Source organism: Scylla paramamosain, chromosome 29 (genome assembly GCF_035594125.1).
Source record: "Scylla paramamosain isolate STU-SP2022 chromosome 29, ASM3559412v1, whole genome shotgun sequence".
NCBI lineage: Eukaryota > Metazoa > Arthropoda > Malacostraca > Decapoda > Portunidae > Scylla > Scylla paramamosain.
Genome location: NC_087179.1, coordinates 18944380 through 18969379, shown reverse-complemented (window position 1 = coordinate 18969379; position 25000 = coordinate 18944380). Strand labels below are relative to the sequence as shown.

Below are 25000 nucleotides of genomic sequence, written 5' to 3'. Positions count from 1 at the left end.
CTCTCTCTCTCTCTCTCTCTCTCTCTCTCTCTCTCTCTCTCTCTCTCTCTCTCTCTCTCTCTCTCTCTCTCTCTCTCTCTCTCTCTCTCACAGCATGTTACAAAGCGTCTGGCCTTAGCTTTCTAAATATGGCACCTCCTCAATCTTCATAAAACGGTCTAGTGCAAGTTATAAGTGCGATTACGAAACACAACATTGATAAAATAAGCGATTGATGGAGCATAGTTTAAATATTCTACTCCATTTATATTTGTGCTCTGCAATTAGCGTTTGTATGATGAGGTAGTGATATACTGTTCGTTTCAGTTAGTTTCTGAACACTCGTGACTTGAGAACTACAGGCGAGTAAGTTCAGATCTCTTACGTAATATTGCAGTACAGATTATCATTGTCTATAGGCTGCAACTTAAATATTCTTCACTTTTCGTCTTACAAGATTATGTTAGGGAGATGTGAGATATTTTTACGTACTACTACTACAACCGTCCGTACCATCGCGGTATCGGTTATTATTAATGTGTTGGCTCGCATGGGTCATGAAAAGGTGTTATTTATAGGAGCCATGTGCTGCGAGAGAGAGAGAGAGAGAGAGAGAGAGAGAATTTTATCTATCCCTCCCTTCCCCAATAAGAGCCACAGTTGATAAGCCTTAGATATAGCGTGCAGTACAAAAAAAATAAACAAGAAAAGATTAAACCGTGCACAAAAAAAAAGAGAAACGTGTCATGAGAGAGAGAGAGAGAGAGAGAGAGAGAGAGAGAGAGAGAGAGAGAGAGAGAGAGAGAGAGATAACATAACATAACAGGGTGGAGGTGAAACAGGGAATAGGCTTGGTTAGCGCCACTGATTCTCTCTCTTTGTCATCCAGCCACTCGCGCCGCCGGGCCAGTCAATGTACTCAGACAGGAACCAACCCAAGGAGGAACCGTGATATTGAGGCGGCCTGTGCATTCCTGTGTGTGTGTGTGTGTGTGTGTGTTAGGTCGGTGTTCTTAAATATTTAGTAGTTTCATCTAGTTTTCAAAGGCTTTATATTTGATTTGTAAGGTTTTCATTCGCGTTTTTCCTTGCTTACTCCAATTAACATCTTTAACAGAGAAGAAACACCTTTGAAAACACATATAACTTTAACTATTACCAGAATAAAATGAAACTAATAAAAACACCCTTGGAACTGCAGTAACTATTACTATAAACTCCTAAAACCCGCTTGAAAACTCCGATAACTAAAATAAAAAAAAATAATAATAGTAAATAGATGAAATGTAATGAATAAATAAATAAATTCTTGAATACTCCTAATAATTTAAACAATAACTATCGCATTAATCCGCAAAACACCCTTGAAAACCACAACCGCCGCTAAACCTTATAATAAGTAAGTCAGCTACACAATGAGGCACTGGAATTTTCACGTCAACAAAAACAAGAACCTTTAGCTTATGAATTCGTTGACATAGTGTGTGTGTGTGTGTGTGTGTGTTTGAGTGTAGTACCATGTTTTAGTACAATTAATTTGGGTGTGAGTCAGACGTGTGTGTGTGTGTGTGTGTGTGTGTGTGTGTGTGTGTGTGTGTGTGTGTGTGTCCCTCCGCGGGCGTCGACCTCTTTATAGTGTACGCCTTGCAACAGCTCCTCCTCCTCCTCCTCCTCCTCCTCCTCCTCCTCCTCCTCCTCCTCCTCCTCCTCCTCCTCCTCCTCCTCCTTTTCTTCCCTCCTTTCGTTCTTCTTTCTTCCTCACCTCCTCCTCCTCCTCCTCCTCCTCCTCCTCCTCCTCCTCCTCCTCCTCCTCCTCCTCCTCCTCCTCCTCCTCCTCCTCCTCCTTTCTTCGTTCTTCTTCCTCACGTTCTCCTCCTCCTCTCCCTTCGCTCTTCTTCACGTTCTCCTCATCCGTCTGTCTCCTCTTCGCTTTGACCTATTCCGAGAGAGAGAGAGAGAGAGAGAGAGAGAGAGAGAGAGAGAGAGAGGTATTGTTTTGTGGTATTGTCTTATTCATTGATTATTTATTGTATAGGTTAAGTGGCATGTCATCTTGTGAAGTTATGGAGGAAAGGAATCTCTCTCTCTCTCTCTCTCTCTCTCTCTCTCTCTCTCTCCTCTCTCTCTCTCTCTCTCTCTCTCTCTCTCTCTCTCTCTCTCTCTCTCTCTCTCTCTCTCTCTCTCTCTCTCTCTCTCTCTCTCTCTCTCTCTCTCTCTCTCTCCAAGTTTTTATCCCGTTCCTTCACATCCTGTCCTCCCTCGCTTCTCCCACAAACGCCTTCCCTCTCCCATTTCTAACTCTCCCTCCCTCTTTGTCCTCCTCCACACTCCTTGCCCCCCACTGCCTCTCCCTCTCCCTCTCTCCCCTATTATGATGGGAGGTGCCGTCTCCGCCCTGTCTCCTTTTTGTTGTTCTATGCATGTGCGTGGTCCAGCTTGGTGGGAGAGAGAGAGAGAGAGAGAGAGTGAGAGAGAGAGAGAGAGAGAGAGGTGCAGATACCAGAAAACATAATCAGTCAGTAATAAGGGTGTCTGTTTATCTATTTTACTACTACTACTAATACTACTACTCGTGAACTACATGTGGAAGAACAGAAAGGAGAGATTTTTACAAGGAAATCACTTCATACCACACATTCTTCTCCCGCAAACCTAAACACACAAGAATCTAAGAAAAGCAACCTCAAATGTCTAAACACGAAGGGAGGGACAGACTCCTCTCAAAAACTCTAAATGCTTGGTCTGTTAAAGAAGAGCAAGGGTAAAGTGCAAAGGATGAAGGCAGGAACAATCTAAACACACGCAAGTCTTCTTCAGAAACGCCTTGCTTTCTCACCATGCCTATTTAACACCACAGAGACGATTGCCCGGCTTGTCAAGAGTGTTTCTTCCTTTAATAATACAGAACCCACATCAACCTGTCACCAGAACCATAAAAATCACCCTTAAAAACCCGTGTAACTTCAACTAGAGCTTTGGAAAGTAGTGGAGGTGCTGCGCGGAAGTGTTTCTGAATATAGTCCTAAGAAGAGCAAGAATAAGTGCAAAAGAAGAAGGGAGGGAGGGAGGGAGGCGTGAGTGGGCCGGTATGATCAATAGTTAGGCCAGCGAGGCATGAAACCCCAGCTCGTGTCTTCATCTTCGTCTACTTGGCCCAGTTAGTGTGTCAGCAGGCGACGGGACACGCAGATAGCAATGGCACGTTAGTCTAGAGTGGAGCATGATGTGTGGAAGTGTGTCAGTGCTTGAAAGGGGGATAGGAATGGGAGGGTGAGGATGAAGAGGAGGAGGAGAGGGTGAGGAGGTCAGTAGTAGTGTAGTAGTGTTAGTGGTACGTTATGAGTGGGACATGACGTGTGGAAGTGTGTCATTGCTTGAAAGGGACGGGAATGGGAGGAGGCAGAGGAGGAGAGGACCAGCAGTAGTTGTAGTAGTGGTGGTGGCAGCAACGAAGAGTGGAACATGACATGCAAGTGTGTCATTGTTTGGAAGGGAACAGGAGGAGGAGGAGGAGGACGAGATGAGACGGTCAGGTGCTAGTAGTAGTCATAGTAGTGGTAGTAGTAGGAGAAGCTTGTCTCAGTGTTTAGAAGGGGACAGAATAGTAGTAGTAGGAAGAGGAGGAGAAGTAGAGGAGAGGATCAGATAATAGCAGTGGTGGTGGTGGTGGTCGCGTCACGGTTAGGTAAAGCGGTGTAGTCTGAGGAGCGACGTAAAAAGTAGGTCGCGGCTGTAATGAAGGTACGATATTGAGTTTCATGGCAGTGTCTGGCGGGCTGGCTTGGTTTAGAACACCTGCATTGATTGTACTAATGAGGTTAACCGCGGTCTGTTGGACATTGGGCGCGGTCTCTGTGTGTGTGGTGTGAACGTGGCTTGTCATAAGTGTTGAGACCTGATGAATGATGTGTCAGTATTCTTAATCACGTTCATCTTTCTTCACAGCTATTTTTAAAGGCCAGAGGTGATTACTTACGTTCTTATGGGTTCTTGCGTATTGATAATGTAGAATGCTTGTTAAACTATCATTGAAAATATCCACGTAAACTTTAAATTCCACCACAGTGTGTTGAGAGTCGAGAGAAGACGCCATTAAGTGTAAGAAGCTGATTACACCTTATACAGAAACGCTTCTTTGCTCCACCCCGACTACTTTCAAAAGACTCAAATTGAAATGACAGTGAGTTTTAATGGTGATTTTATGGTTCAAGTGACAGTTTAACAAAATTTCTGCGTTATTAACTGAAGAAACACTCTTGAGAACCCAACTGATCATCTCTGTGGCCTTTGAAAATTGTCGTGCGTGGGGAGAGAGCAAAACATTTCAGAATATGAGACAAATTATCTTAGTGGCTGATGTCATTGAGTGGCTGCGCCTTCCTGGGAATTCTTGGGGGTGTCACGCGAGTGTTTGCCTTGGGTAATATCCTGTGGTGGTGTGTAGAAGGGATGACGGGATGTACTGTGTAGTAGTGATATTGTGGTAGTGTAGTCTTTGATGTGAGAGCTTAGGTTAGAGAAAATTAGGAAAGCAGGTTTTCAATAATAGTATGTTTAGGTCTGCAGGATTTTAGAGAGCATAATTAAGATTTTCAGGGTTTGTAGAGAACATAATGAAAGTGCGCTGGTTTTTAAAGAACATGCTCAAGTCTGCAAGGTTTTAGAGAACATATTAAGGAGTGCAGATTTTTATAGACCATAATTAAGGTACGCTAGTTTTAAGGAACATACATAAGGTGCGTGGGTTTTTTGAGAAGTTATATTTTTTTTTTGAAAGCGCAGTCTTTTAATCATGAAATTGTAAGCATACATACATACATACATACATACGATGTAGAATTCTTCATTAGACACTCAAAATACATATTCCTTTTTCATATAGAATTGTTTGGCCTTACAAGTGAATACCTGACCTTTCTGTTAGTATAAATCTCTCTCTCTCTCTCTCTCTCTCTCTCTCTCTCTCTCTCTCTCTCTCTCTCTCTCTCTCTCTCTCTCTCTCTCTCTCTCTCTCAGTAAAATCTCTTTCCTTACTTTATCCTTCCCAGCTCTCCATGTCCAGTTCCTCCTCCTCCAGTTCCCACCCTCCCTCCCAATCCATCCCCGCCTCACCCAACCATTAATTAACTACTTGTATATATACTTCCTCCCGCATCTTGATTAAGCCTCCACTCTCCCCCCTCTCTCCTCTCCTCTCCCTCTCCCTCTCGTGTTTCTTTCCTCTTCCTCTTCTCAATGACTCATTATCTCCTCTTCCTTCTTTTTGCCATAAATCTCTCTCTCTCTCTCTCTCTCTCTCTCTCTCTCTCTCTCTCTCTCTCTCTCTCTCTCTCTCTCTCTCTCTCTCTCTCTCTCTCTCTCTCTCTCTCTCTCTCTCTCTCTCGTACTCTTGTCTTTACTTTTTTATTGTTTGTCTATTTATTTATTTATTTATTTGTTATTATTTTTTTTATTCGCACATTTATTTTGCTAATTATTATCAGTTGATCGTATTTTAATGATTTATTTTGTTACTTTGCTATTCATTTATTTACTCGTTATGTTTTATTTTATTTATTCATCTACATCTATTTATTCCTCACTTCGTTTCACCTCCACCACCACCACTAACCCTCCAAATGGACATCTCCTGCAGCAGGACAAGGATGCCGCGGTTCAAAGTGAAGGAGGAGGTGATGGCGCGCTGGCCGGGCTCCTCGCTGTGGTTCAGGGGCTGGGTGGTGGATATGAACGACATCGAGTACCAGATTCGGTTCGACGACGAGGCAAAGTCTGAGCTGGTCCTGAAATACAAGGATGTCAAGGTGAGGGGGTGTTGGGGAGATTTGATGTCTTGTGCTGTGTTACGGTTCTAGGCTTTTTTTTTTTTTTTGGGGGGGTGGCTTTGAGGTCTTGTGCTATGTTACAATTTTAGTTCTAGGATTTTTTGAGGTGTTGGAGGTCTCATTGTGTTATGTTATGGTGGTTTCTAGTTCATTGTTTGTGTGTATGTGTTTGTTGATATAGTTGTCAAGGTGAGTAGGCTGAGTTATAGTGGGGAGTTTTTGGAAGCCTCAGGTCTGTTATGTTATGACTTACAAACCAACATCTTGAAAGATATAAAGTCTTCATCACTGACTTATTCCCTCATCCGGCAGAGTGCAACTGACTTCAAGCGTTCGTCCAGCAAGGGCAGGTCACGGAGCCGTGGCCGGTCGAGGAGTCGAGGCCGCACGTCTAAGGGCAGGAGTCCAGGTCGCAAGAGTCCTGCCCGTAACAAGAGTCCATCGCGGAAAGGCCCCGGCCGGCCACCCAAGAAGCAGGTGGAGGAGATCGACAATGTTATCACCACCACTACCACCACAACCACCACAGAGGAGGAGGTGACATTGCTGACCAGAGGAGCTCAGGAAGCCGAGACTCTAATCTGGGCCAAGAATGACTCCCCGCTGCCCTCACTGCGACCCAGGCTGGCCCGAGCTGACCTGCACACCCCCCGCACCTCCACCCCCACCAGACAGTCTCCCCGCCTTGCTGCGATGACCAACGACAAGGTACAGGGACCACCAGGCACCTGTATTTGACTTCCTTGCTTTCATCTTCTTATCGTGTTTCTCTTACTGCTTCTCACCCTGCCTCCCTCCCTAGAATAACTGTAAGAGCCAGGTGTGAATGGTGAAGACCTACTGGTACACACACACACACACACACACTACCATCTGTTCTAAACATAATGTAATGAGGTAGTAGAGATGCATGCAGGTATTGAGTATATACAGGTATGCATGCTGGCCGCCTGTCACTGATCCAGCATTCCGGTCTTTCCCCTGCCAGGTGAATGATGTGGAGGTGAACAATGTGAAGCCACAGAAAGTAGTGGTGGAGAGCTCTTTGAAGAAACCGGGTGTGGTGCAGCGCCTTGGCAGTTGCCTGTGTGGCCTGGTGTGTGGTGCTGGCTGCCTGCTGAAGAGAGCGTTGTGTGCCCTGGTGCCCTCCATGGCCACCATCACCACCCTGCCTGCCTTGGCCATCATGCTGGCAATGCCTGTTGTCCTCAATGAAATGTGCACAAAGGTGGGTGGTGCACTACAGGAGGCTCTGCTTTGTACTGCTTGTATTCAGTATGTCATTTTGATTTTTTTATACTTGAAGCAAATATTGAACATGGATAGAATGAGTAGTCTTTTGGTCCATTTTTAAACTTGTACAATAGGTGCCCCTTTTGACCACAACAAATAGAATGGAACAGAATAGAAAGTACTAATTAAAAACAGCATTACATGTGATGATGCTGAGCTGCACTGCCTTGAAGAGTCTTTATGTACCGTAATTGTTTCCTTCCAGAATAAATGCACCGTGATGGAGTTGCCATCCATCCCTCAGAAGCTGCAGTATTATTACGATCCACTGGCGATAGCCATTGTGGTGGGCTTCATAATTGTGCAGACCTTGCTGTGCCTGGTGCCTTTGGGCAGGAAAGTGCAGCCCATCAGCGGAGCCTCTGTGCGCTGCAATGGTGAGTCTCCTGCCTGCTGTGTGCGGTGGTGCATGAGACTGTCCCTCTCCATCAGGCGGCGACAGGGCTTGGAGTGTGAATGATGTGTGTATGAATGTGTGGTGCTTTGTCTGTGCACTTTTCTCTCTGCTGTGTGACTTTCTTAAAACAGATGGACTGAGTGTTTTGCCTTATTTTTTATTCCAGTATGTGGCTCCTCTCTAAAGTGAGGGCAGGAGTACTTTCAATTATTCATCAGGGGCCGAGGAACTAAGAGAGTGGTGTGAATAAGTATGGATGTGAAAGTTGTGTGCTTTCCCTTGGTTATCTCTTTTTGGTGCAGACAGCCTTGGTATATGTATGTATAATCCATGTTTTCTTGTGTCCACAGGATTTGTGGCAGTGGTGTTGACTCTGGCATTGGTGCCTCTATGCCTGTACATGGACTACAACTTACTGGTGGTGTACTCCAAGTATCGACACGTGATGGCCACCAGCCTGGTCATAGGGGTCGTGCTGGCCTTGGCCGCCTATATTCATGGCCATTATGCCCCCAAGGACGCCAGGAATCCAGCTGGTAACTCCGGCTCCTTCCTGGCGGACCTCTTTGTGGGGCGAGAGGTGGCACCTGTTGTGTTGTCCCTGGACCTTAAGTTTGTGCTGGTCCGCATCGTTTGTCTCTCCCAGGTGAGTAGTGGCCAGCCCCACCTCACCTGCCAACATTCCCTGCCGTCACTCCATTACTTCCCCTGCTGATATTTCTTTATATGTTCCTCTTTCGCTCCTATTCATTCAGTGGTTGCTCCTCTTCTCAGCTCCTTTGCATGCTTGCTTCACTGTTTTGTGGCTGGTCAAATTTGATTATGTGAAAAAATACTGAAGTTAGAGAAGGTTAATCACAAGTATATATGTTTTAAAGTACATGAATGAATAGTCATATAGATCATTTTGTGTATAAGAGGATGGAATTCCTGTTTATAAATGTAGAGGATTCAAGTCCAACTTAAGAGTGCATGATGTCTCATTGGCTTTGATTACCAAGTGAGCATTTTCCTTTAATTCAGCTTCCCCTTTCATCTGGCAGAGAACCCAATGGTTCTTCACTTACAAACACATCCTCCACTGTTTCAGATTGTGATCAACGTGCTCATCGTGGTGAAGGACCTGCAGAGCCACCAGGGCCAGTACAGCCCCACCATGTTGCTGGCGTCCATCATGCAGGTGAGGACATCTTTTTCCTTCCTTTTCTTATGATATTTCTCTCTCTAATCTTTTATTTTTAGTCCTGTCTGCATAACTCACTTGGCCTGTCATTCTGTGTTCTTCCCTGCTTGTATAGTTCCTTGTTTTGCATCTTCTCTTCCTGGTTTCTCTTTGCCTTCACTCTTGTACTTTTAGTCCTGTCTCCTTAATTCACATGCTTTCTCTCATTATGTCTCTTACTTCCCATGTTACATCTTCCTTTCTTTCCAGTCACTTGTTTCCTTCACTCTTTGGTACTCCTGTCTTCCTTATTCACATACCTTCTTATTCTGCTTCTCTCATTTACATCCCTTTATTTCATTTTCCTCTTTACCTTCACTCCCTCAGATCCAAACTCGTAAATACACCTCAGTGCACATTAATCTGATTTATTTCTGGTTGTTTTACAGATATTCTATGCAGCCAACTGGATCTGGTTCGAGGACGCCTACTTCACCACTTACGAGTACCAGCGCCAAGGGTTTGGGCTCTTCCTCATCCTTGGAGACCTGTCTATGCCCTTCGTCCTGCCCATCTTCACCAGATTCATCTTGAACCACCGGTCAGTATACTGTGTTAGCACGGGAGGCCTGGGTGACAGGTTCTCTGTATCCAGGAGGAGAGCTGAGGGTAGTGTTGACTGGGTGGGTTTTCTGTAACAGGGAGGAGAGTTTAGGGCAATGATGGGTGATGGGGTTTTTCTTTATTATGGAAAGAAGATAAGGGCAAAGAAATGGATAAAGAAAGTCTTAAATGCTATTCCCTTGAAAAAATGTAAGAATCTAGAAAGAAGATAGTTATAAGGAGATACTTCATGAATTTTAAGTACTAATCAATTAAACTGCACTCACATTTTATATTACTTCATTTTGTAGTGTTTTTTTAAGATCTTGTAATATATACATATGTTTCTTCATGGTCTTCAGACGTACGTGAATTCTTATGTGACGAGTTTCTGTTCATATGTGCGTGATAACATTGCATTGTGGAGTAAGTGTTGACAAGAGCTAAACCTTGCAGGACTGAGCTGGAGTGGTACTGGCTGACAGCAGTCGCTCTCCTTAACCTGACGGGCTACACCATTTGCCGTGGCGCCAACAACCAGAAGCACACCTTCCGCTCCAACCCATCCGACCCTGCTCTGGCTCGTCAGTATCCACACACACACACACACACACACACACAGATAGTTTATTGACCACAGTTACATTGGTTGATATAATCAAAGATCTGAATATCAGTCACTTCTGAAAACAGATCATAATGAGATGAAAGATGGCTGTATTAATCTTTTTGCCTGCTGCAGTTTCTTGACTTGATTTGATAGCCTTTGTTTAGAAAAGGATTTTGAAAGGCACAGCAAAATGTCATTGAATATCTAATAAAACATTTTTAGTGCTTGTGGTTTAATTTTCAATGAATAAAACTGCCTAGGGTTGCTAAAATAAAACTAGCTGTCAAAGGGTGAATTAAATGTGCTCATTCTCCTCAGGTCTGGAGAGTCTCCCCACGGCTGCTGGCACCAGGCTGCTCGTGTCTGGCTGGTGGGGGCTGGTGCGTCACCCCAACTACCTCGGAGACATCCTCATCTTCATCTCCTGGGCCCTTGTCTGTGGTATGTCTTGGTCATCAGTTGTGAATCTGTTATGAGACTAAATTAATGGTTTTGATGGTGCTTTTATGGACTAAGAGTGTGAATGAGGCATGCATGAGTGTGTGGTGGCTTGTGTGGGATTGCTGGCCTGGTATTAAAGATGTGTTTGTGAGTGAAATTGAGTCAAGATGAAGTGATGTGTCTGTGTGGATTCCAGGAGTGCAGTAATGATGATGTTGGTTCACACTAGTCATATGAATGGTAGGTCTTGGTCAAGGTAGTTGATGATTATAACCTATTTGGTATTCCTGATGCAGGCTTCACCCACGCCCTGCCCTGGGTGTTGGTGGGCCTGGACGTGCTGTTCCTGGTGGCGAGGACCTATGAGGTGGAGGCATGCTGCAGCAAGAAGTACGGCGCCGCCTGGGACAGCTACACCAAGAGGGTCAAGTGTCGCCTCATACCCAAAGTGTTTTAGGCCAGACTGCGTGAACTTGCTCAGCCACACCTGTTGAGCTCAGCTGCTGGACAGGTAACATTGTTGGATTCAGTGGTAATAGTCTGTTGGCCAAAGATCTTGGTGGACCAAAAGGTGAAAATCTAATAGATATATATAGATGTACCAGCCAGTGGGAGAAGTGAAATAAGTTTTAATGGTTTTAGCTGAATGATATGGATCTTGTTAATTGGCCTTGTGTAATGTTGAACAAGAATACAGCTCTCATGCGTAGTATTACTGAGAATGTGTGTCTTGGTTGAGGAGGAATCATCAGATGTGCACCTTTTAATGCATTTTCACATGGACAGTAGATACTGTACAAAGGCTTGCTGTGGCCAAATCAGTGAGTCTTGAAGTGAAGTAAATCGTGTGTCATTTTTGGTGAAGGAAAGTACTGTAGGCTGTGATGTGCCTGTGCTCATGTGACCCCTGCCCTATGTTGCCTGGCCAGGGCGTGAGGGTGGTTTGTGCTGCTGTGTGTTGCCGTGGCGCTCTGCCTCACGTGCCGGCTGGCTCAACACAGCTGGAGGTTGTTGTATCTTACAAGAAAATTTCACAGCAATATTAGTGTTTTCAAAATATTTGGAGTTGTAAATACTAACTTATGCCTTTGGGTATGCCAAGACTGACAGATTGAAGGAGATAGAAGGAGTCAGAAATGATGCAATGCTCTAGTGTAAGTACAAAATGTACATAGAATATTTTTAAGGAACACAAATTTTTCATAGAAATTTATAATTGGAGAGAGCTAAAGAATATTTTAAGAAGCGCCAAGAGGACTCGTCCAGTAGGTAGTGTTGCATTAGTGCTGTAAGGCTGAGAAGGCCCCACAACCCGCCACCCACGACCCCCTCCAGCAGCGGGTGGAGGAGTGATCTCAGAGTGGCGGTGGGCTCGCTGGTGTGCCCTCAAATCCTCCACCTCACACTGACAGATCCCATCCTCCCATACAACCTGTCTCGTGTACTGTACAGCAAGTTTTTACATTTATGCCTGTAATTTAGGACTTTTTTGCAGTTCTTTCTATAAATTGTGACTGGAGCAGATCCCAGAGATGTGTTCCTTGCTGTAAGAATTTTAGCATCTCTGGGAAGGTTGTTTGAGTTGCATTTTATGGAGAGACGTCTGCTTCACCTGAACAAGCCGACATCACAAATAGGGACCTGCCATACACATAAGTTTGGACGTTTTCTCAGATCATTTAAACGTAATAGCATATAAACTAAAACTTGGAAATTTTAATGTATTTAAGAAAGACAAAGTTTACTTATAATTGTGTATATAAGTACTTTTGGTTTTGAGGTCATTACTACCAGGCTACCACTTGTACAGCATGCAAGTATTGATGTGTAAGTTTTCCAAATAAATAAAACTCCTTTTGTAATAAACTGTATCTTATTATTTACAATTTTAAAGGAGAACAAGAGTGTCATGGTTTGTGTTTGGTTCCACGTGAAGGAAAGTAATGGTAGCAGGTGTTTTGGATATGAATGATACACACACTACCATCTATTCTAAACACAAACATTTATCCTTATTTTCTTATACTGTCTGATAGATTAAATTAAGTATTTTGGGTATGTATGAAGAACTATTGGTGTACATCTATTTTAAACACCTGCCTAAGTAAGTGGCACCTCTATACTTCCGTACTGCAGTGGCCCACCCTTGGTCCCAGAACCAAGCCCCCTTGTCACAACCACACCCACCTCTCTCTGGTAGATGCAGAGAGAGAGAGAGAGAGAGGAACGAAGGGAGACTAAAAACAAAGATGATAGTGACAGATAATGGTGGGATTACAATTCTTATTTTTTTCTAGCACGCAAGCTAGATGGGCTGTATAGAGCCCTGCTAGAGGAAAGGGAAGGTATTACTGGCTTGTAATACCTGGGGGATAGGAAATATGACCTGGATGGGAGGCAGCCCATCCTAGGAGGGAGTCTTGACATACACCAGGGTGTGTGTCAGATATACACTCCCATCAGTGGGGAGTCTGGCTTACAAGGAAAGTATGAATGGAGGTAGGTATCTGGCTACTATTTGGGCTAAGGTCTATGGTGGAGTAACCACCAGCTCGGCAGCAGCCTGCCTTGCGGTTGGGTCACTCTGAGAAAGCTATGTTGTTTGTAGCCAGATATTCAAAAAGGAAGTGCATGAGGAGTGTGGACTGAAGGTTTCACAATCAGGGCATGTCCACTCTCCAACCTCCCGATTGATTTCGGAGGCAGTGGTACCTCAGACGTATCCTGTGCAAATGTGCCCTCACATTTTTATCAATGTGGAAGTACAAGGGGCTTGTGGTCGGTGGCACTCACGTACCGTGTGGCAGTGGGAAACCAGTCGGATACAGCATCATCGTGTTGGTCACATTCGGCCTTTTTAATCTGACATATGCAGGTTTTTGTCATAGATAGGCTTGGCGTTAGGTAGATGTTAAAGTCTGGAGGTCGTGAAGCCTCTTTTGCCGCAGCATCAGCCCTATCATTGCCACGAATGTTCACATGGTTAGGTATCCACAACATTGGGATTACAATGACTCAGAGGGTGTATATTATTTGACACACACACACACACACACACACACACACACACAGAGAGAGAGAGAGAGAGAGAGAGAGAAGCAGCAGTCAATCAAGAGTTAGCTGAGTGTGGCGTCACGCTCACTGCAGAGGGTGGAGCAAGCTTCCATAGGACAAAATCTTTGCTGCCTTTCGTAAATGTTAAGCCACCCTCTATGATGTGCATGCCGAATTTAAGGCGTGGCCTCTTCCCCTGGTTAGCATGTCCTTGTCGCTGATAGGTTGTTCCCGAGCGGCGTGGTCCTTCTCATGCTTAGCAGGGTTGAGAGCTCACGCCTTAAATTCTGCGCGCACAGCCTCCCTCAATCAGTGGCCACACCCTGAAGGCCCACGTTAGCCAGTAAGACGCATTCAACAGCGCATTCCTCAGTCATTCTCGCCTCAACTACCAAAAGTAACACAGCTCTCTCCTAAGCCAGTGAAGAAAAGTCAGAGCGATTCAAAATCGCTAAATATGGGTTCCTACGGAGAAGTCATCACCAATCTCAATGAAGAGAATAAGACTAACATAAAGGCGGATTCACACCAGCTGCAATGCTACGCTAGATATAGGATGTGCACGATCCAAAAACACTTTGCTTCCTCCAATCACTCTGGTACTTTTTTAAATATGGGTGTTCATACCGAATGTGCTGTTATGCTCGCATGTGTGAGATTGTCGCTCACGTATCTTATCTTCTTGCCTATCGCCGGCCCAGTGATTTATTATTATTATTATTATTATTTATTTATTTTTTTTTTTAATTTTTGTTTCCAAATATAGCTCGACTGATACATGCTGTCTCCTAACTTGTGAGTCACTTCGGGCAACAAGGGCATGCCGTCACTCGTCACAGCACTGTTCCCCTTAGAAGAGGTGCATAGCATAGCATCCATCATTTTCAACGAAACATGCATGAGAGAATCTCCTGCTCATATATACCTTCAATATATATATATATATATATATATATATATATATATATATATATATATATATATATATATATATATATATATATATATATATATACACACATACACACACACACACACACATATGAGTGTGTGTGTGTGTGTGTGTGTGTGTGTACCCGAGTTTTTGCCGATATCTATTTTTTTTTTTCGTAATTTTCTCCTGGAATTTGCTGTACAGCATCTGGCAACAGTGTACTTCAGAATATGGTCCTGAATCTGGCGGCATCTGAAATGGTTTGGCAGCGCTGCTCGCCTCGGCCCGCCGTCTTTGTTTGTCTATTTCATCGACCTCGCCTGAGAGTGGGAGCAAGACGGTACCAGCAGGCTTGAGGGCAGTGTAAGGCTTGGGGCTGGCATTGCTGCGCTGCTGGGAAGGTATGAGGGTGAATGAGAGCTTTTGTCACTGAGGGAGGTGTGTTCCTGCATGTATGAATGGAAATGGGAAGGGACTCAGGGACTGGGAGGGAGGCGGGCAGGTGGCGGAGGCTGGGATGTGCTGATGCTGGTTGGCTTTGTCCTCTCCAGGGAACTCTGGGAAGGGCATCTGTGTGTCTGGCTGCCGTAGTGGGAAGGGCTGGCTGGCTGGCTGGTATGCAGGGAGTGAAGGTGAAAGACAGGCGAAGAAATGGTGTACTATTGTGTAGGTGTCGCCTGTGGGGTGTTGTGAGGTCTTCCCTCCGCGCTGTCAACAGTGGTGGTGGCTTGTCTTCATGCTACATTCTCGTGGTCATGTACACCCCTACAGGTTTTTCTCTGTATGTTTATAAAGTGAACTGAATTTGTTGATCTGAAACGTGAAGTGTAATTACATGACGAGGAATAGTACAGCGACGAGTCACTGTTACTGCTCAAGGTGTATTGTTTACCTTGCCTTGCCTCACCTGCTGGAGCTCATTCCGTAGAACAGGACCGCACTGTCACGATCTGCTTATACCCACGTCCATCCTCCCCAGTGCCTGCAATCTCCCTCTAGAGTTAGGTCACTAATTTAACCTAACATAACCTGACTGGGGAACTGCGCCCCCCCTGATCCCTAACCAAACCAGGAGGCTGGGACTTATCAGATCACTGTGGTCTTATTGTTGATAATTACTGGAGTTCTTGCATAACCCATTGTGGTAAGATATAAGGAGTATATGGTGTTCAGTGCTCCTTATTGCAGTGTTGTGCCTCAGTCATGTGCAGAATGTCATGCTGATTTCTTTCTTTCAGTACCTGAGTCCCCATCACTGGGTCATTCCTGGCCTGCAACTGCAAGGAGGGACTGCCATGTGTAGACCTGACAGCTTCTTGCAGCTTCCCTTATTTTCTTAAATTACAATCCAATCAAGAAATACTGAATCACAGAAGTAGTGCTGCAGGGCCACAGCATCACTGGAGGATGAAGTTTTACAACAGTAACAAGAGTGAGTACCTAATATAGAGAGGCATATATCAGAGGCAGTTAGTTGACTTCAGCCTCTCCTGATGAAGACTGACTAACAAGTTAACAGTTTGTCAGTTGTCAGGTTGATTTTGGATAATATTTGCTATTGGTTGTTACTTCATTTCATAAGTTCTTTATTTGTGATGAAAGCTGTCATAAATTAGTTCTTAATTTGAAATGGAAAAGTTCAGTTGATTAACAATTCATCATAACCTAACCTAATGTATAACCCTGTGGGCCAAACCTCTTACTGCTGTGAGGCATCAGCCCTGCAGCACACCAGCTCTTTAGATCATTAATCCAGCAGGGTGTGAACAAAACAATACCTTAAGGAGCATTGCCTCACCTTCATCTTGGCTGGGAAAAGTGTTGCAGGATGGCGGTGGCTCCTCAGGATAGTTTTGTTAGCACCTGACATAAATTATTTTTGGGTTAGTGTCTGGCAGTCAAAAGTTTAGTTAGTTTTAGATTCATTTATTTAATTCACATGACTTGCAACAGGCTTTGTGAAGTGAATGACCAAAAACTGCAAAATATAAATAAAGAAGTTGCGAAACTGATTAATAGCTGATGGCACATGTTTTGGGAGCCAAGTGTTCCTCAGATGCACAGGTTCAAATCCTGGCCATGGTTCAAGGTTAGGAGGGTCATCCACTCAGAGTAATGGTTCCTAAATGCCAAATCCAAAGTCATTCATTAGGAGGCACCATCCTAGCCCGGGCAGACTAGGAAAACAATGTAAAAAAAAAATAAATAAAAATAAATAAATAAAAAATGAAAATAAATAAATAAAAATAAATAGATAAAATAAATAAATAAATAAATAAATGTTTTTTCACCATATTTTAACATGTTAGTATAATGTAGCACTTGAAACATGCTCATACATTGAAGCATTTTGTATTGAGTGAGATTACAACCATCCTAAATATGATTTTGGTACATGATTGTTATGCTTCTGATATCCAAGGTACCACCTTTTCTTCTCTCAGTTGGGGGTTCAGTGCCCTGGTTACAGCCTCTCATAGCTAAAGGTTTATCATGTTTATCTTGTCTTGAGATAAATTTTTCAGTGTGTATGTCACTCAAGGGGGACATTACAGTGGTGGCAGTGGTAAAATTCTCCGCAAAGTGATATTTCTACGATGTAATGGCATAATATATCTATATGTATGGGTAGGGTTGTAAGAGGAGTACTGGCCAAGGACCACTGAGGTGCCAGTCCTTGAAGAAAAAAGGTCAAAAGGATCATCCAAAGTTAGGGAGGTGTCTTGAGATCTCCCTCTTGAAAAATTAAAGTCATAGGGGATGAATATAGAAACAGGCAGGGAGTTCCAGAGTTAAGCAGTAAAAGGGACTAACGATTAAGAGTACTGGTTACCTCTTGCATTAGGAAGTTGGACAGAATAGGGGCGAAAGTAAAATCCCTGGGCAGCAAGAGCATGGGAGGAGGGGAGACATGCAGTTAGCAAGATCAGAAGAGGAGTTAGCATCCTGATGTTCTTTTCAAAGAAACTCAGCCTTAAGGAAAAAAAAAACAGTTGTAAGCAAAGGAGAAATTCCATGACACCCTACTCATGGCAGGCCCGAGTGTGGGCAGCTGTGGTGTGGGGTGGTGCCAGGTGTGAGAACTGCTACCTCTTGTTGTGAAACGTTAAGGTGTCTAGGACTCACCAGCCACTGAACATGTGCCATAACCTTAGCATGAATCTCACACTTGGCCATGCAGAACCTCTCTAGAATAAGATATAACTTTGCACTCCAGTTAATCCGGCAGAGTTCCTCCCAGAAGTACATGTTTTGCTGAGGTATCTTTTCCCTGCACTCAGTCTCACCAGCCACTGAGCATAAACTTTAACCACAGCATGAATCTCTACTGCTTGGGTTTCCAGGGCCTCTCTAGAATAAGATGACATCACAACACCAGTTAATCAGGCAGAGTTCTTCTTGGCAGTATGTCTCTTGCTGAAGTATCTTTTTTCTGCCACCTACTGGAAGGCTTTCGGAGTGCCTCTGGGATGGCTGGGCTCAAAGAATGAAGTAGAAAGTAAAGTTTGGAGACCAGGTTGTATGGAAAGCCATCTCTCTCTCTCTCTCTCTTTCAATTGTGGCATGGATGAGGCAGGCAGGTGTGTTGTCTCAAGGCAGTGCATGGCTGTGTCCTGACTGTCACTGTTCTTACAGGTGCTGAGGCTAGAGTCCACCCCAGCTGCTGTGTTTGGCGTTGACTAGTCTAGCTCCAGGTGTCCCTGGGGCTGCTGTGGGACAAAGTGTGGTGCATGCTGCCTTGAGTACTGCTGCAATGGAGACAGAGAGGCCAGGCAGCAACATTAGTGACATGGAGGAGAAGCCTGCCTCCAGCATGTGTAAAGTGGAGGAGAGGCCAGGGAGCAGCATGAGTGACCTGGACGAGAAACCAGCGACCAGCATGTGTGAAATAGAGGAGAGGCCTGACAGCAGCATGAGTGGGCTGGAGGACAGGCCAGGGAGCAGCTTGAGTGACGCAGAAGACAGGCCAGGCAGTGGTATGAGTGGGCCGGAGGGGAAGGCAGGAAGCAGCATGAGTGGGCCAGAGGAGCCAGATCAGTCTTCCTCAGACATGGAGGGTCGCTGGCGTGATGGCAAGAAACACCTTGAGGCAGGAAGCTCCTCCCACAAACTAAAGAAGAGGTTTGAGTGTCAGGATTGTGGTAAGAGTTATCGATTCAAGAGTGAGCTCAAGAGACACTCCCTGACGCACAGCGGTGTTAAGAATTATGAGTGCCGTGAGTGTGGGAAAAGATTCACCTTCCAGGCACATCTAACCCAACACATGCTGACACACGATGGCGTCAGGAAGTTTGAATGCCATGTGTGTGGGAAAAGATTCATCCAAAAGCCTCACCTCGCACAGCACATGCTGATACATGCTGGGATTAAGAACTTTGAGTGCCGAGAGTGTGGGAAAAAGTTCACTCAGGAATCAAACCTTAACGCACACATGATGACGCACACTGGCGAGAAAAACTATGAGTGTCCTGAGTGTGGCAAGAGATTTACTCACAAGACGACCCTCACACAGCACATCCTGACACACACTGGTGAAAGAAATTTTGAATGTCCCGAGTGTGGCAAAAGATTCACGCAGAAGTCTAACCTCACCAGACACATACGGATACACAGTGACGTGAGAAACTTCTTGTGTGAGGAGTGTGGGAGGCGGTTCACTCAGGAATCAACGCTCGCCCAGCACACTCTGACACACAGTAATGTAAAAAATTATGAGTGCCAAGTGTGTGGGAAAAGGTTCACTCAACAGTCTACCCTTGCCACACACTCCGTGACTCACACTGGTGAAAGAAACTATGCGTGTCAAGAGTGTGGGAAAAGATTTCCAACCAGTTCCTCCCTCAGTCACCACATAGTTAGACACACTGGGTTGAGGGAGTTCAAGTGTGACTTTTGTGGGAAGTGCTTCAAGACAAAGACGGACCTTGCCAAACACACGCGGATCCACTTTAATCCGCTTTGAGGTGCTGTCTTGTGCTGACAGGTGTGGCAGCATCTGTGTTAGTGGAAGAGAGTGGTGGTGGTGATGGTGATTAGATGTTTTTGACCTGTAGTCCCCTCTGTCAGTAATATTAATCAACGTTTGGTCTGTAAGGAAGTGGAGCACAGTGGTGGCCTGCTGTGACATTTGTTTTGGGTTTTCTCTTTTGGTAGTGTCTGTTAGAGCATCCACTGACATGCATGTATTTTGTGGTCCTTCACTCCTGGTTTGTATCCAATTGTAAATTTGTCACCAATCAAGAGAAATAATATAATGAAAATAGCATTATCATTATGTTAAAGGTAATGATGCTTGTCCAAGGAAACCTTCCTTTGTGATACTGAACTGGCAGCATACTTTTGAGTCACTGTCCTGCACATTGTATGCGTGTATTGCTGTAGAATGATATGAATGGGCATGGCATAGAGTAGTGGGTGGTGGGAAAACTGAGAAGAGAGTGTTGTAGGAACAGGAGTGAGAGAGGGATATGTAATGTATCCATTGTTTTATATCTTATTGATGGCTGTACGAGGAATAGTTAATGCCTGCATGGTGCTGTGGCTAGTGCCTGGCTGTGAACCCCTGGACCTTGTTTTGAATCCAGCCTGGGGCAGTTGATGCACAGCTCATCCCGGTGTTCATCCTTCCTTCGGGTTGGTTGATAATGGTTGCCTGGAGAAATGCCTGGAAGGTTAATTGTGGAAACCCAGTTGTCCCAGTGGCCCTGTGTCCCACAGTGAGGGATGTGACCCACCACAGACTGAGAGGCCAGTGTGGCAGAGGTGAGCACGAAAGCCACAGCCACTCCTGCACTGTATACCCCAAACTTTACCTTTATCTTTAAGGTGAATTTAAGTTTATTAATTGAGTTGAGAGCCCACCACTTCAACTTCTCATTTAAACTGCTAAATGTGTCTTAAGTGAGCATATATACTGTATTAAGATAGATTTATTCTCATTAAACTTTCAGAATATAGTATATTAACCCTTACACTGCCATTTGGTACATCTTCCCTTAATTACTAACCACTCTAAGGCATCTTTATACTTGTTCTACAGCCACCTCCAATCTTGAAACTGGACAGAAATTGAAAAATATATTATTTTTTATCCTCCTTTTTTGTAGACATTTATAAAGATATGCATCACTTCTGGTGCTGCTAATTGCTTCATGTTGCAGTGAAAGGGTTAAGCTCTTCAGGTGAAGTGGAAGCAGTGAATGAATAGGTGAGTGACGTGTGGCCACCTGCCAGTCACTTAGTATAAACAGAAACAGCACCTAAAGAGTGGAGTCACTCCGTTAGTTCTGTCAGCCTTGAGGACTGTGCTGGTGCAGTAATTATGAATTACTGCAGTACAAAAGTTGGTGAGGGAGGCAGTGGAGAGCGGCTGAAGTGGTGATGGTGCTGATGCACTTCAAAATCCTCATTTCTTTATTCATAAACCTAATTTAAGGTACATGATGGTGAGTTTGTTGCCTTGTTCTGTTGTTTATGTGTAAATGCAAGTTTTAGTAATTTAACTCGCTCACATGCTAAAGTATTTTTCGTTTGTTGTAGAATTATAATTTAATTGATTAAAGCAATGTTGTGGAAATTCATGTTCTCAAATTTTAATTTCATAAGCACCATTTGTAATGTCCATAATGAAGAAACTCGTTATTTTAATGTTTGTTGGAGGTCACCACAGTGTGGGGTTTTAGTATCAAACAAGGTGAGGAAGAACAAATTTTTACCTTCATTGTGTTAGTGGAAATGATGTGACTCATGATGACAAGATCAGGAAGAACAAATTTTTACTTTAATTGTGTCAGTGGAAAGGATGTGACTGGTGACTTAGTGACAACTCATTGCATCCTGCAGCTTGGACTTTTTGTTCCACACCTTCAGATTCATAGTTGAGAGTTTAGTGATTATGAAAGTGTAAATAAAACAATTTTTACACAAAGTACTTTTATTTCACTGTTGAAGAGTAAATTATAATGTCAGACAATAAGCTATAGACAGTTATGGCATTGTCTTCATTCACACTGCAGGTCGTCCAACAATGTGTCTTAACTTCTGGCTTCGTGTCATACAATTAGTGCCAAATCAGCTGTACTCTTGTCCTTTCTTCCATGTGCCATTAAGCTAGTCCTGAGTCATTGGGAAGCTATAAAGGAAGGCCAGGCAAATTTATGGATGGGGGTGGGGTGAGGGCAGAGATGTTTTATACAGGGACTGCCACGTGTAGGCCTTACGGCTTCTTGCAGTCTGCCTTATTATATGTTATTAAGCGCTGGACTTCTTTTCAGAGAGAGAGAGAGAGAGAGAGAGAGAGAGAGATGGTGTCATTTAACAAAGAAAGCACAAGAAAGATTAGAAAGGGCTTTAATCCTCCCATAGCGTTTGATTTGTCTGTCAGCAGAAACTTTGCCCGTCTGGATAAAGCGAACACAAAATGGATCAGGAAGAGCTTAATCCAGTGGTTCCCAAACTTTTTCAGCTCGTTACCCGGTTTGACATGCCACATTAGGCGTGTTACCGCTTTCATAGAATGTAGCAGTGTTTGGCTGTTGCTCCTAGAAAACTGACAATGTGAAATAGAGCGGTGGTTCCTAACCTTTTCTAAGTTCATGCTTTTGAGTAATTCATGTACCCTCGTGTCTTGGACGATTAATTAATGAAAATTATCTGAATATTTCAGTTTTCTCTAGTTTTAAGACCGAAAATATATAAATAAAAGTGTTAGGGCTTTTAAACATAAAAAGTAGTTACTCAGTCCTATGTAATTGTTACTTAAGTGCTAAATGTGTAATAAAACAAAATGCCACATCTTAAAGCTGTGAGGCGCGAATTGTCTGAGTATTAAAAAAAAAAAAAAAAAAAAAAAAAAATATATATATATATATATATATATATATATATATATATATATATATATATATATATATATATATATATATATATATATATATATATATATATATATATATATATATATATATATATATATATATATATATATATATATATATATATATATATATATATATATGACATTTTTTTCCCACTATGCACTCCAGCTTTTGTACCGGATATCCGCCTCGACATCTGTATCTGCGGAACATCCGCAGATACTTTCCGCATCCGCGTTTTAAAACAACAAAAGATTCGCATCAATATCCGCAGCTGCATTTTCAAACAAAAGCTCCGCCTCCACACTGCACTCGCACACACTGGCCATGGCTTGTACAGGTTACGTATCACAGTCTTCTAAAACATCTTTTCCTACTGTGCACTCTTATACCCACTGGCCATGCCATGTACCTCTCTACGTACTTCATTATTTCCGAAATAATGCATGGATATTTTGAAAATATCCATGCATCCTACATGGCTGCACCATGCACCCAGGCTGACTACCGCTGAAACAGAGGCAGACTCAGGCAGTGAGTATACTCGTACACGTAAAGGGAACGTGAGCAGGGTTGCTCTCGTTAAGCATACCTGTCAAATTATTTTTGGCTTGTCACACACTTAGATACATACTTCTTTCTAATTCTGTATGGTATTTCTAAAGTTTATTGTCATTCGGTTTAGCTTTATTACTTAATTACAATAGGTTTACTTTACAAATTTCCATGCTACGACTAAGTTAACATTAATCCTACCGGCAGGTACGACAATATTTTAATGGTTTCCAGAATTCTTCACTTTTCCTTCTGTCACCCCTCCGTTACCAGACTAAATTGTTATATTGCTCTGAGGGGTTTGGGGGCTACTGGCTTCAATCCTTCAATTATGTAGCATTCGATTTGTCTGTTACGTTTTAAGAACTCTGTGCCTTTCTCTGTTGATTCTTTTGCTCCCGCCGCTGAAGTCTGTGGACGATTGACGAGCGTGCTCCAACATCACTTTGTTGTCTGCCGCGAAAAAAATCGAATGTTACGGGAAACACCAGCCAGGGGAAAGATGTGCTGTTCGAAAGGTGGCTTGTGAAGAATGCACTAGACTCTCTCTCTCTCTCTCTCTCTCTCTCTCTCTCTCTCTCTCTCTCTCTCTCTCTCTCTCTCTCTCTCTCAGCGTGAAGTCTTCAGGTTTCTAGTGTCATTTTCAAATATGCGTACTTTGGCCTTCGGGTTTTCGAGTTGACGATAATTGAGTGAGGAGTTTATTTATTTATTTATTTTCTCCATTTCTCTTTCATGTTGATTTTTTTTTTTTTATGGCGTCTCTGTCAGTGTGACGATTGGATGCAAAGTGAGTTGGGTTGGACAAGTGTGCTGGTGTCGGGGTGAAAGGTGCATTCACATTCAGTTTAAGCTACCGTTATTCTTTTGTGTCAAATGGGGACCTGTGTGTATGTGGGTTAGCGTGTGCATGTTTTTAGTGAATGCATCCATCGGGTCATTGGCCAGCACTTCCTTTTCGACAAGTTTGTGTGGAACGAACGGTGGTGACGCGCTATAAAAAAGCCGCGTGGTAGAGCGATTCCATTCCGCCACGGACAGTCATGAAGACCTCATCAGTTCTCTTGCTATGCGTGTGGGCCGCTCACGCCTTGGCGCTGAGGGCGCAGTCCTTCGAAAGTTCTTCTGCTACTGTTCATTTGCGCACTGCTCGCTCCTCGAGGGCGCCGCGACAGCTGGAAGTGGAGGCGTTCAACCAGCACCACTCTCTCCGCCTGCAGCCAGCCACCGCGCCCTTCGCTGAGGGATTCAAGCTGCAAACCACATCCAGAGACAAGCAAGGCCGCCTCATCATCGAAGATATCGGTGACTACAAAGTTGACGATAGCGACTTGTACGAAGCCCCTGAGGCCGGCAGCGTGGTGCGGCTGACCGCTGCTGGGGTGGAGGGATTCATCTCCCCCTCCCTCGTCCTCAACACTGCTGCTGACGGGCGACACGAGGCCGTGCGTAAAAACTATGAGGCTGAGCCAGAAAGCTTCGGCCGCGACTACCTGCAGGTGCCTGAGGAAGCACGCAGCCATTACCAGCTCGCTGCCACTAGCCGGGCCACCAGGCAAGCCGTGACTTCCGCTACTGTGGAAATGTTCATAGTCGTGGACAGCACTCTGGCGGCTAAGCTGGGCTCCGATTTGCAGGTGATGAGGTATCTGGGGGTGTTTTGGAACGCTGTCAACCTGAGGTACGCCACCATGGCCGACCCTAGGATCAAGCTGGTCTTGACTGGTGCCGTCATCGCCCGCAATTCTTCTGACGAGCCCTTCATCAGTGAAAACACTCTCACTCAAAACTACATCCATGACAAGAACACCCTGAACTCGCTGAGCAGATGGGCGTTCATGTGGAGGGACCATCTGACGCCCCACGACATGTTGTACCTCATGACTGGCAAGAACATATTCAGCATGAACGACAACAACGTGATGCAGAATAACACGTCAGGCAGAGCTTTTATGTCTGGCGCCTGCTCCGTGAGTCAGTATTACAGCAAGTCTTACAACGTAGTGATGGGCGAAGACTTCCCTCTGTACACGGGAGTGATGACCGCCGCCCATGAGGTGGCGCACAACTTGGGCGCCCCGCACGACGGGGAAGAAGGGGCCGCTTCCTGTCTCGGGAGTGAAGGCTTCATCATGAGCAAGATGAAGCACGGGGAAAAGAACAACATATTCTTTTCCCCGTGCTCCAAAAGACTGATGAAGCAGTACATCTCAGGGAGCGCCGCCGCGTGCCTGCACACAAACACAGCCACCAAGAGAATCGCTCTGTCG

At 44.3% G+C, this 25000-nt stretch overlaps 2 protein-coding genes across 19 annotated transcripts in view; both read left to right on the top strand.

The window, feature by feature from the left end:
* The window catches only part of LOC135115550 (delta(14)-sterol reductase TM7SF2-like), a 23435-nt gene extending 11259 nt beyond the window's left edge, over positions 1-12176 (top strand). For 8 of the 13 annotated variants that reach the window (XM_064032432.1, XM_064032427.1, XM_064032428.1 and 5 more), the window contains 10 exons: positions 5615-5783; positions 6117-6512; positions 6793-7032; positions 7303-7474; positions 7845-8140; positions 8585-8674; positions 9106-9257; positions 9716-9843; positions 10188-10310; positions 10607-12176. In XM_064032432.1, the coding sequence (XP_063888502.1) occupies positions 5625-5783; positions 6117-6512; positions 6793-7032; positions 7303-7474; positions 7845-8140; positions 8585-8674; positions 9106-9257; positions 9716-9843; positions 10188-10310; positions 10607-10767 (1917 nt within the window). In that variant the 5' untranslated portion in view covers positions 5615-5624 and the 3' untranslated portion in view covers positions 10768-12176. Of the gene's footprint in view, positions 1-4295; positions 4400-5614; positions 5784-6116; positions 6513-6792; positions 7033-7302; positions 7475-7844; positions 8141-8584; positions 8675-9105; positions 9258-9715; positions 9844-10187; positions 10311-10606 lie in introns of those variants that run through there. The other 5 variants (XM_064032434.1, XM_064032431.1, XM_064032430.1 and 2 more) reach the window with 2 other exon arrangements.
* Positions 12177-14500: 2324 nt separating this feature from the next.
* Positions 14501-25000, top strand: part of LOC135115547 (zinc finger protein OZF-like) — a 36200-nt gene continuing 25700 nt past the window's right edge. The window contains exons 1-3 of one of the 6 annotated variants that reach the window (XM_064032413.1): positions 14532-14699; positions 15537-15730; positions 17935-21226. In XM_064032413.1, the coding sequence (XP_063888483.1) occupies positions 18053-19261 (1209 nt within the window). In that variant the 5' untranslated portion in view covers positions 14532-14699; positions 15537-15730; positions 17935-18052 and the 3' untranslated portion in view covers positions 19262-21226. The other 5 variants (XM_064032414.1, XM_064032415.1, XM_064032416.1 and 2 more) reach the window with 5 other exon arrangements.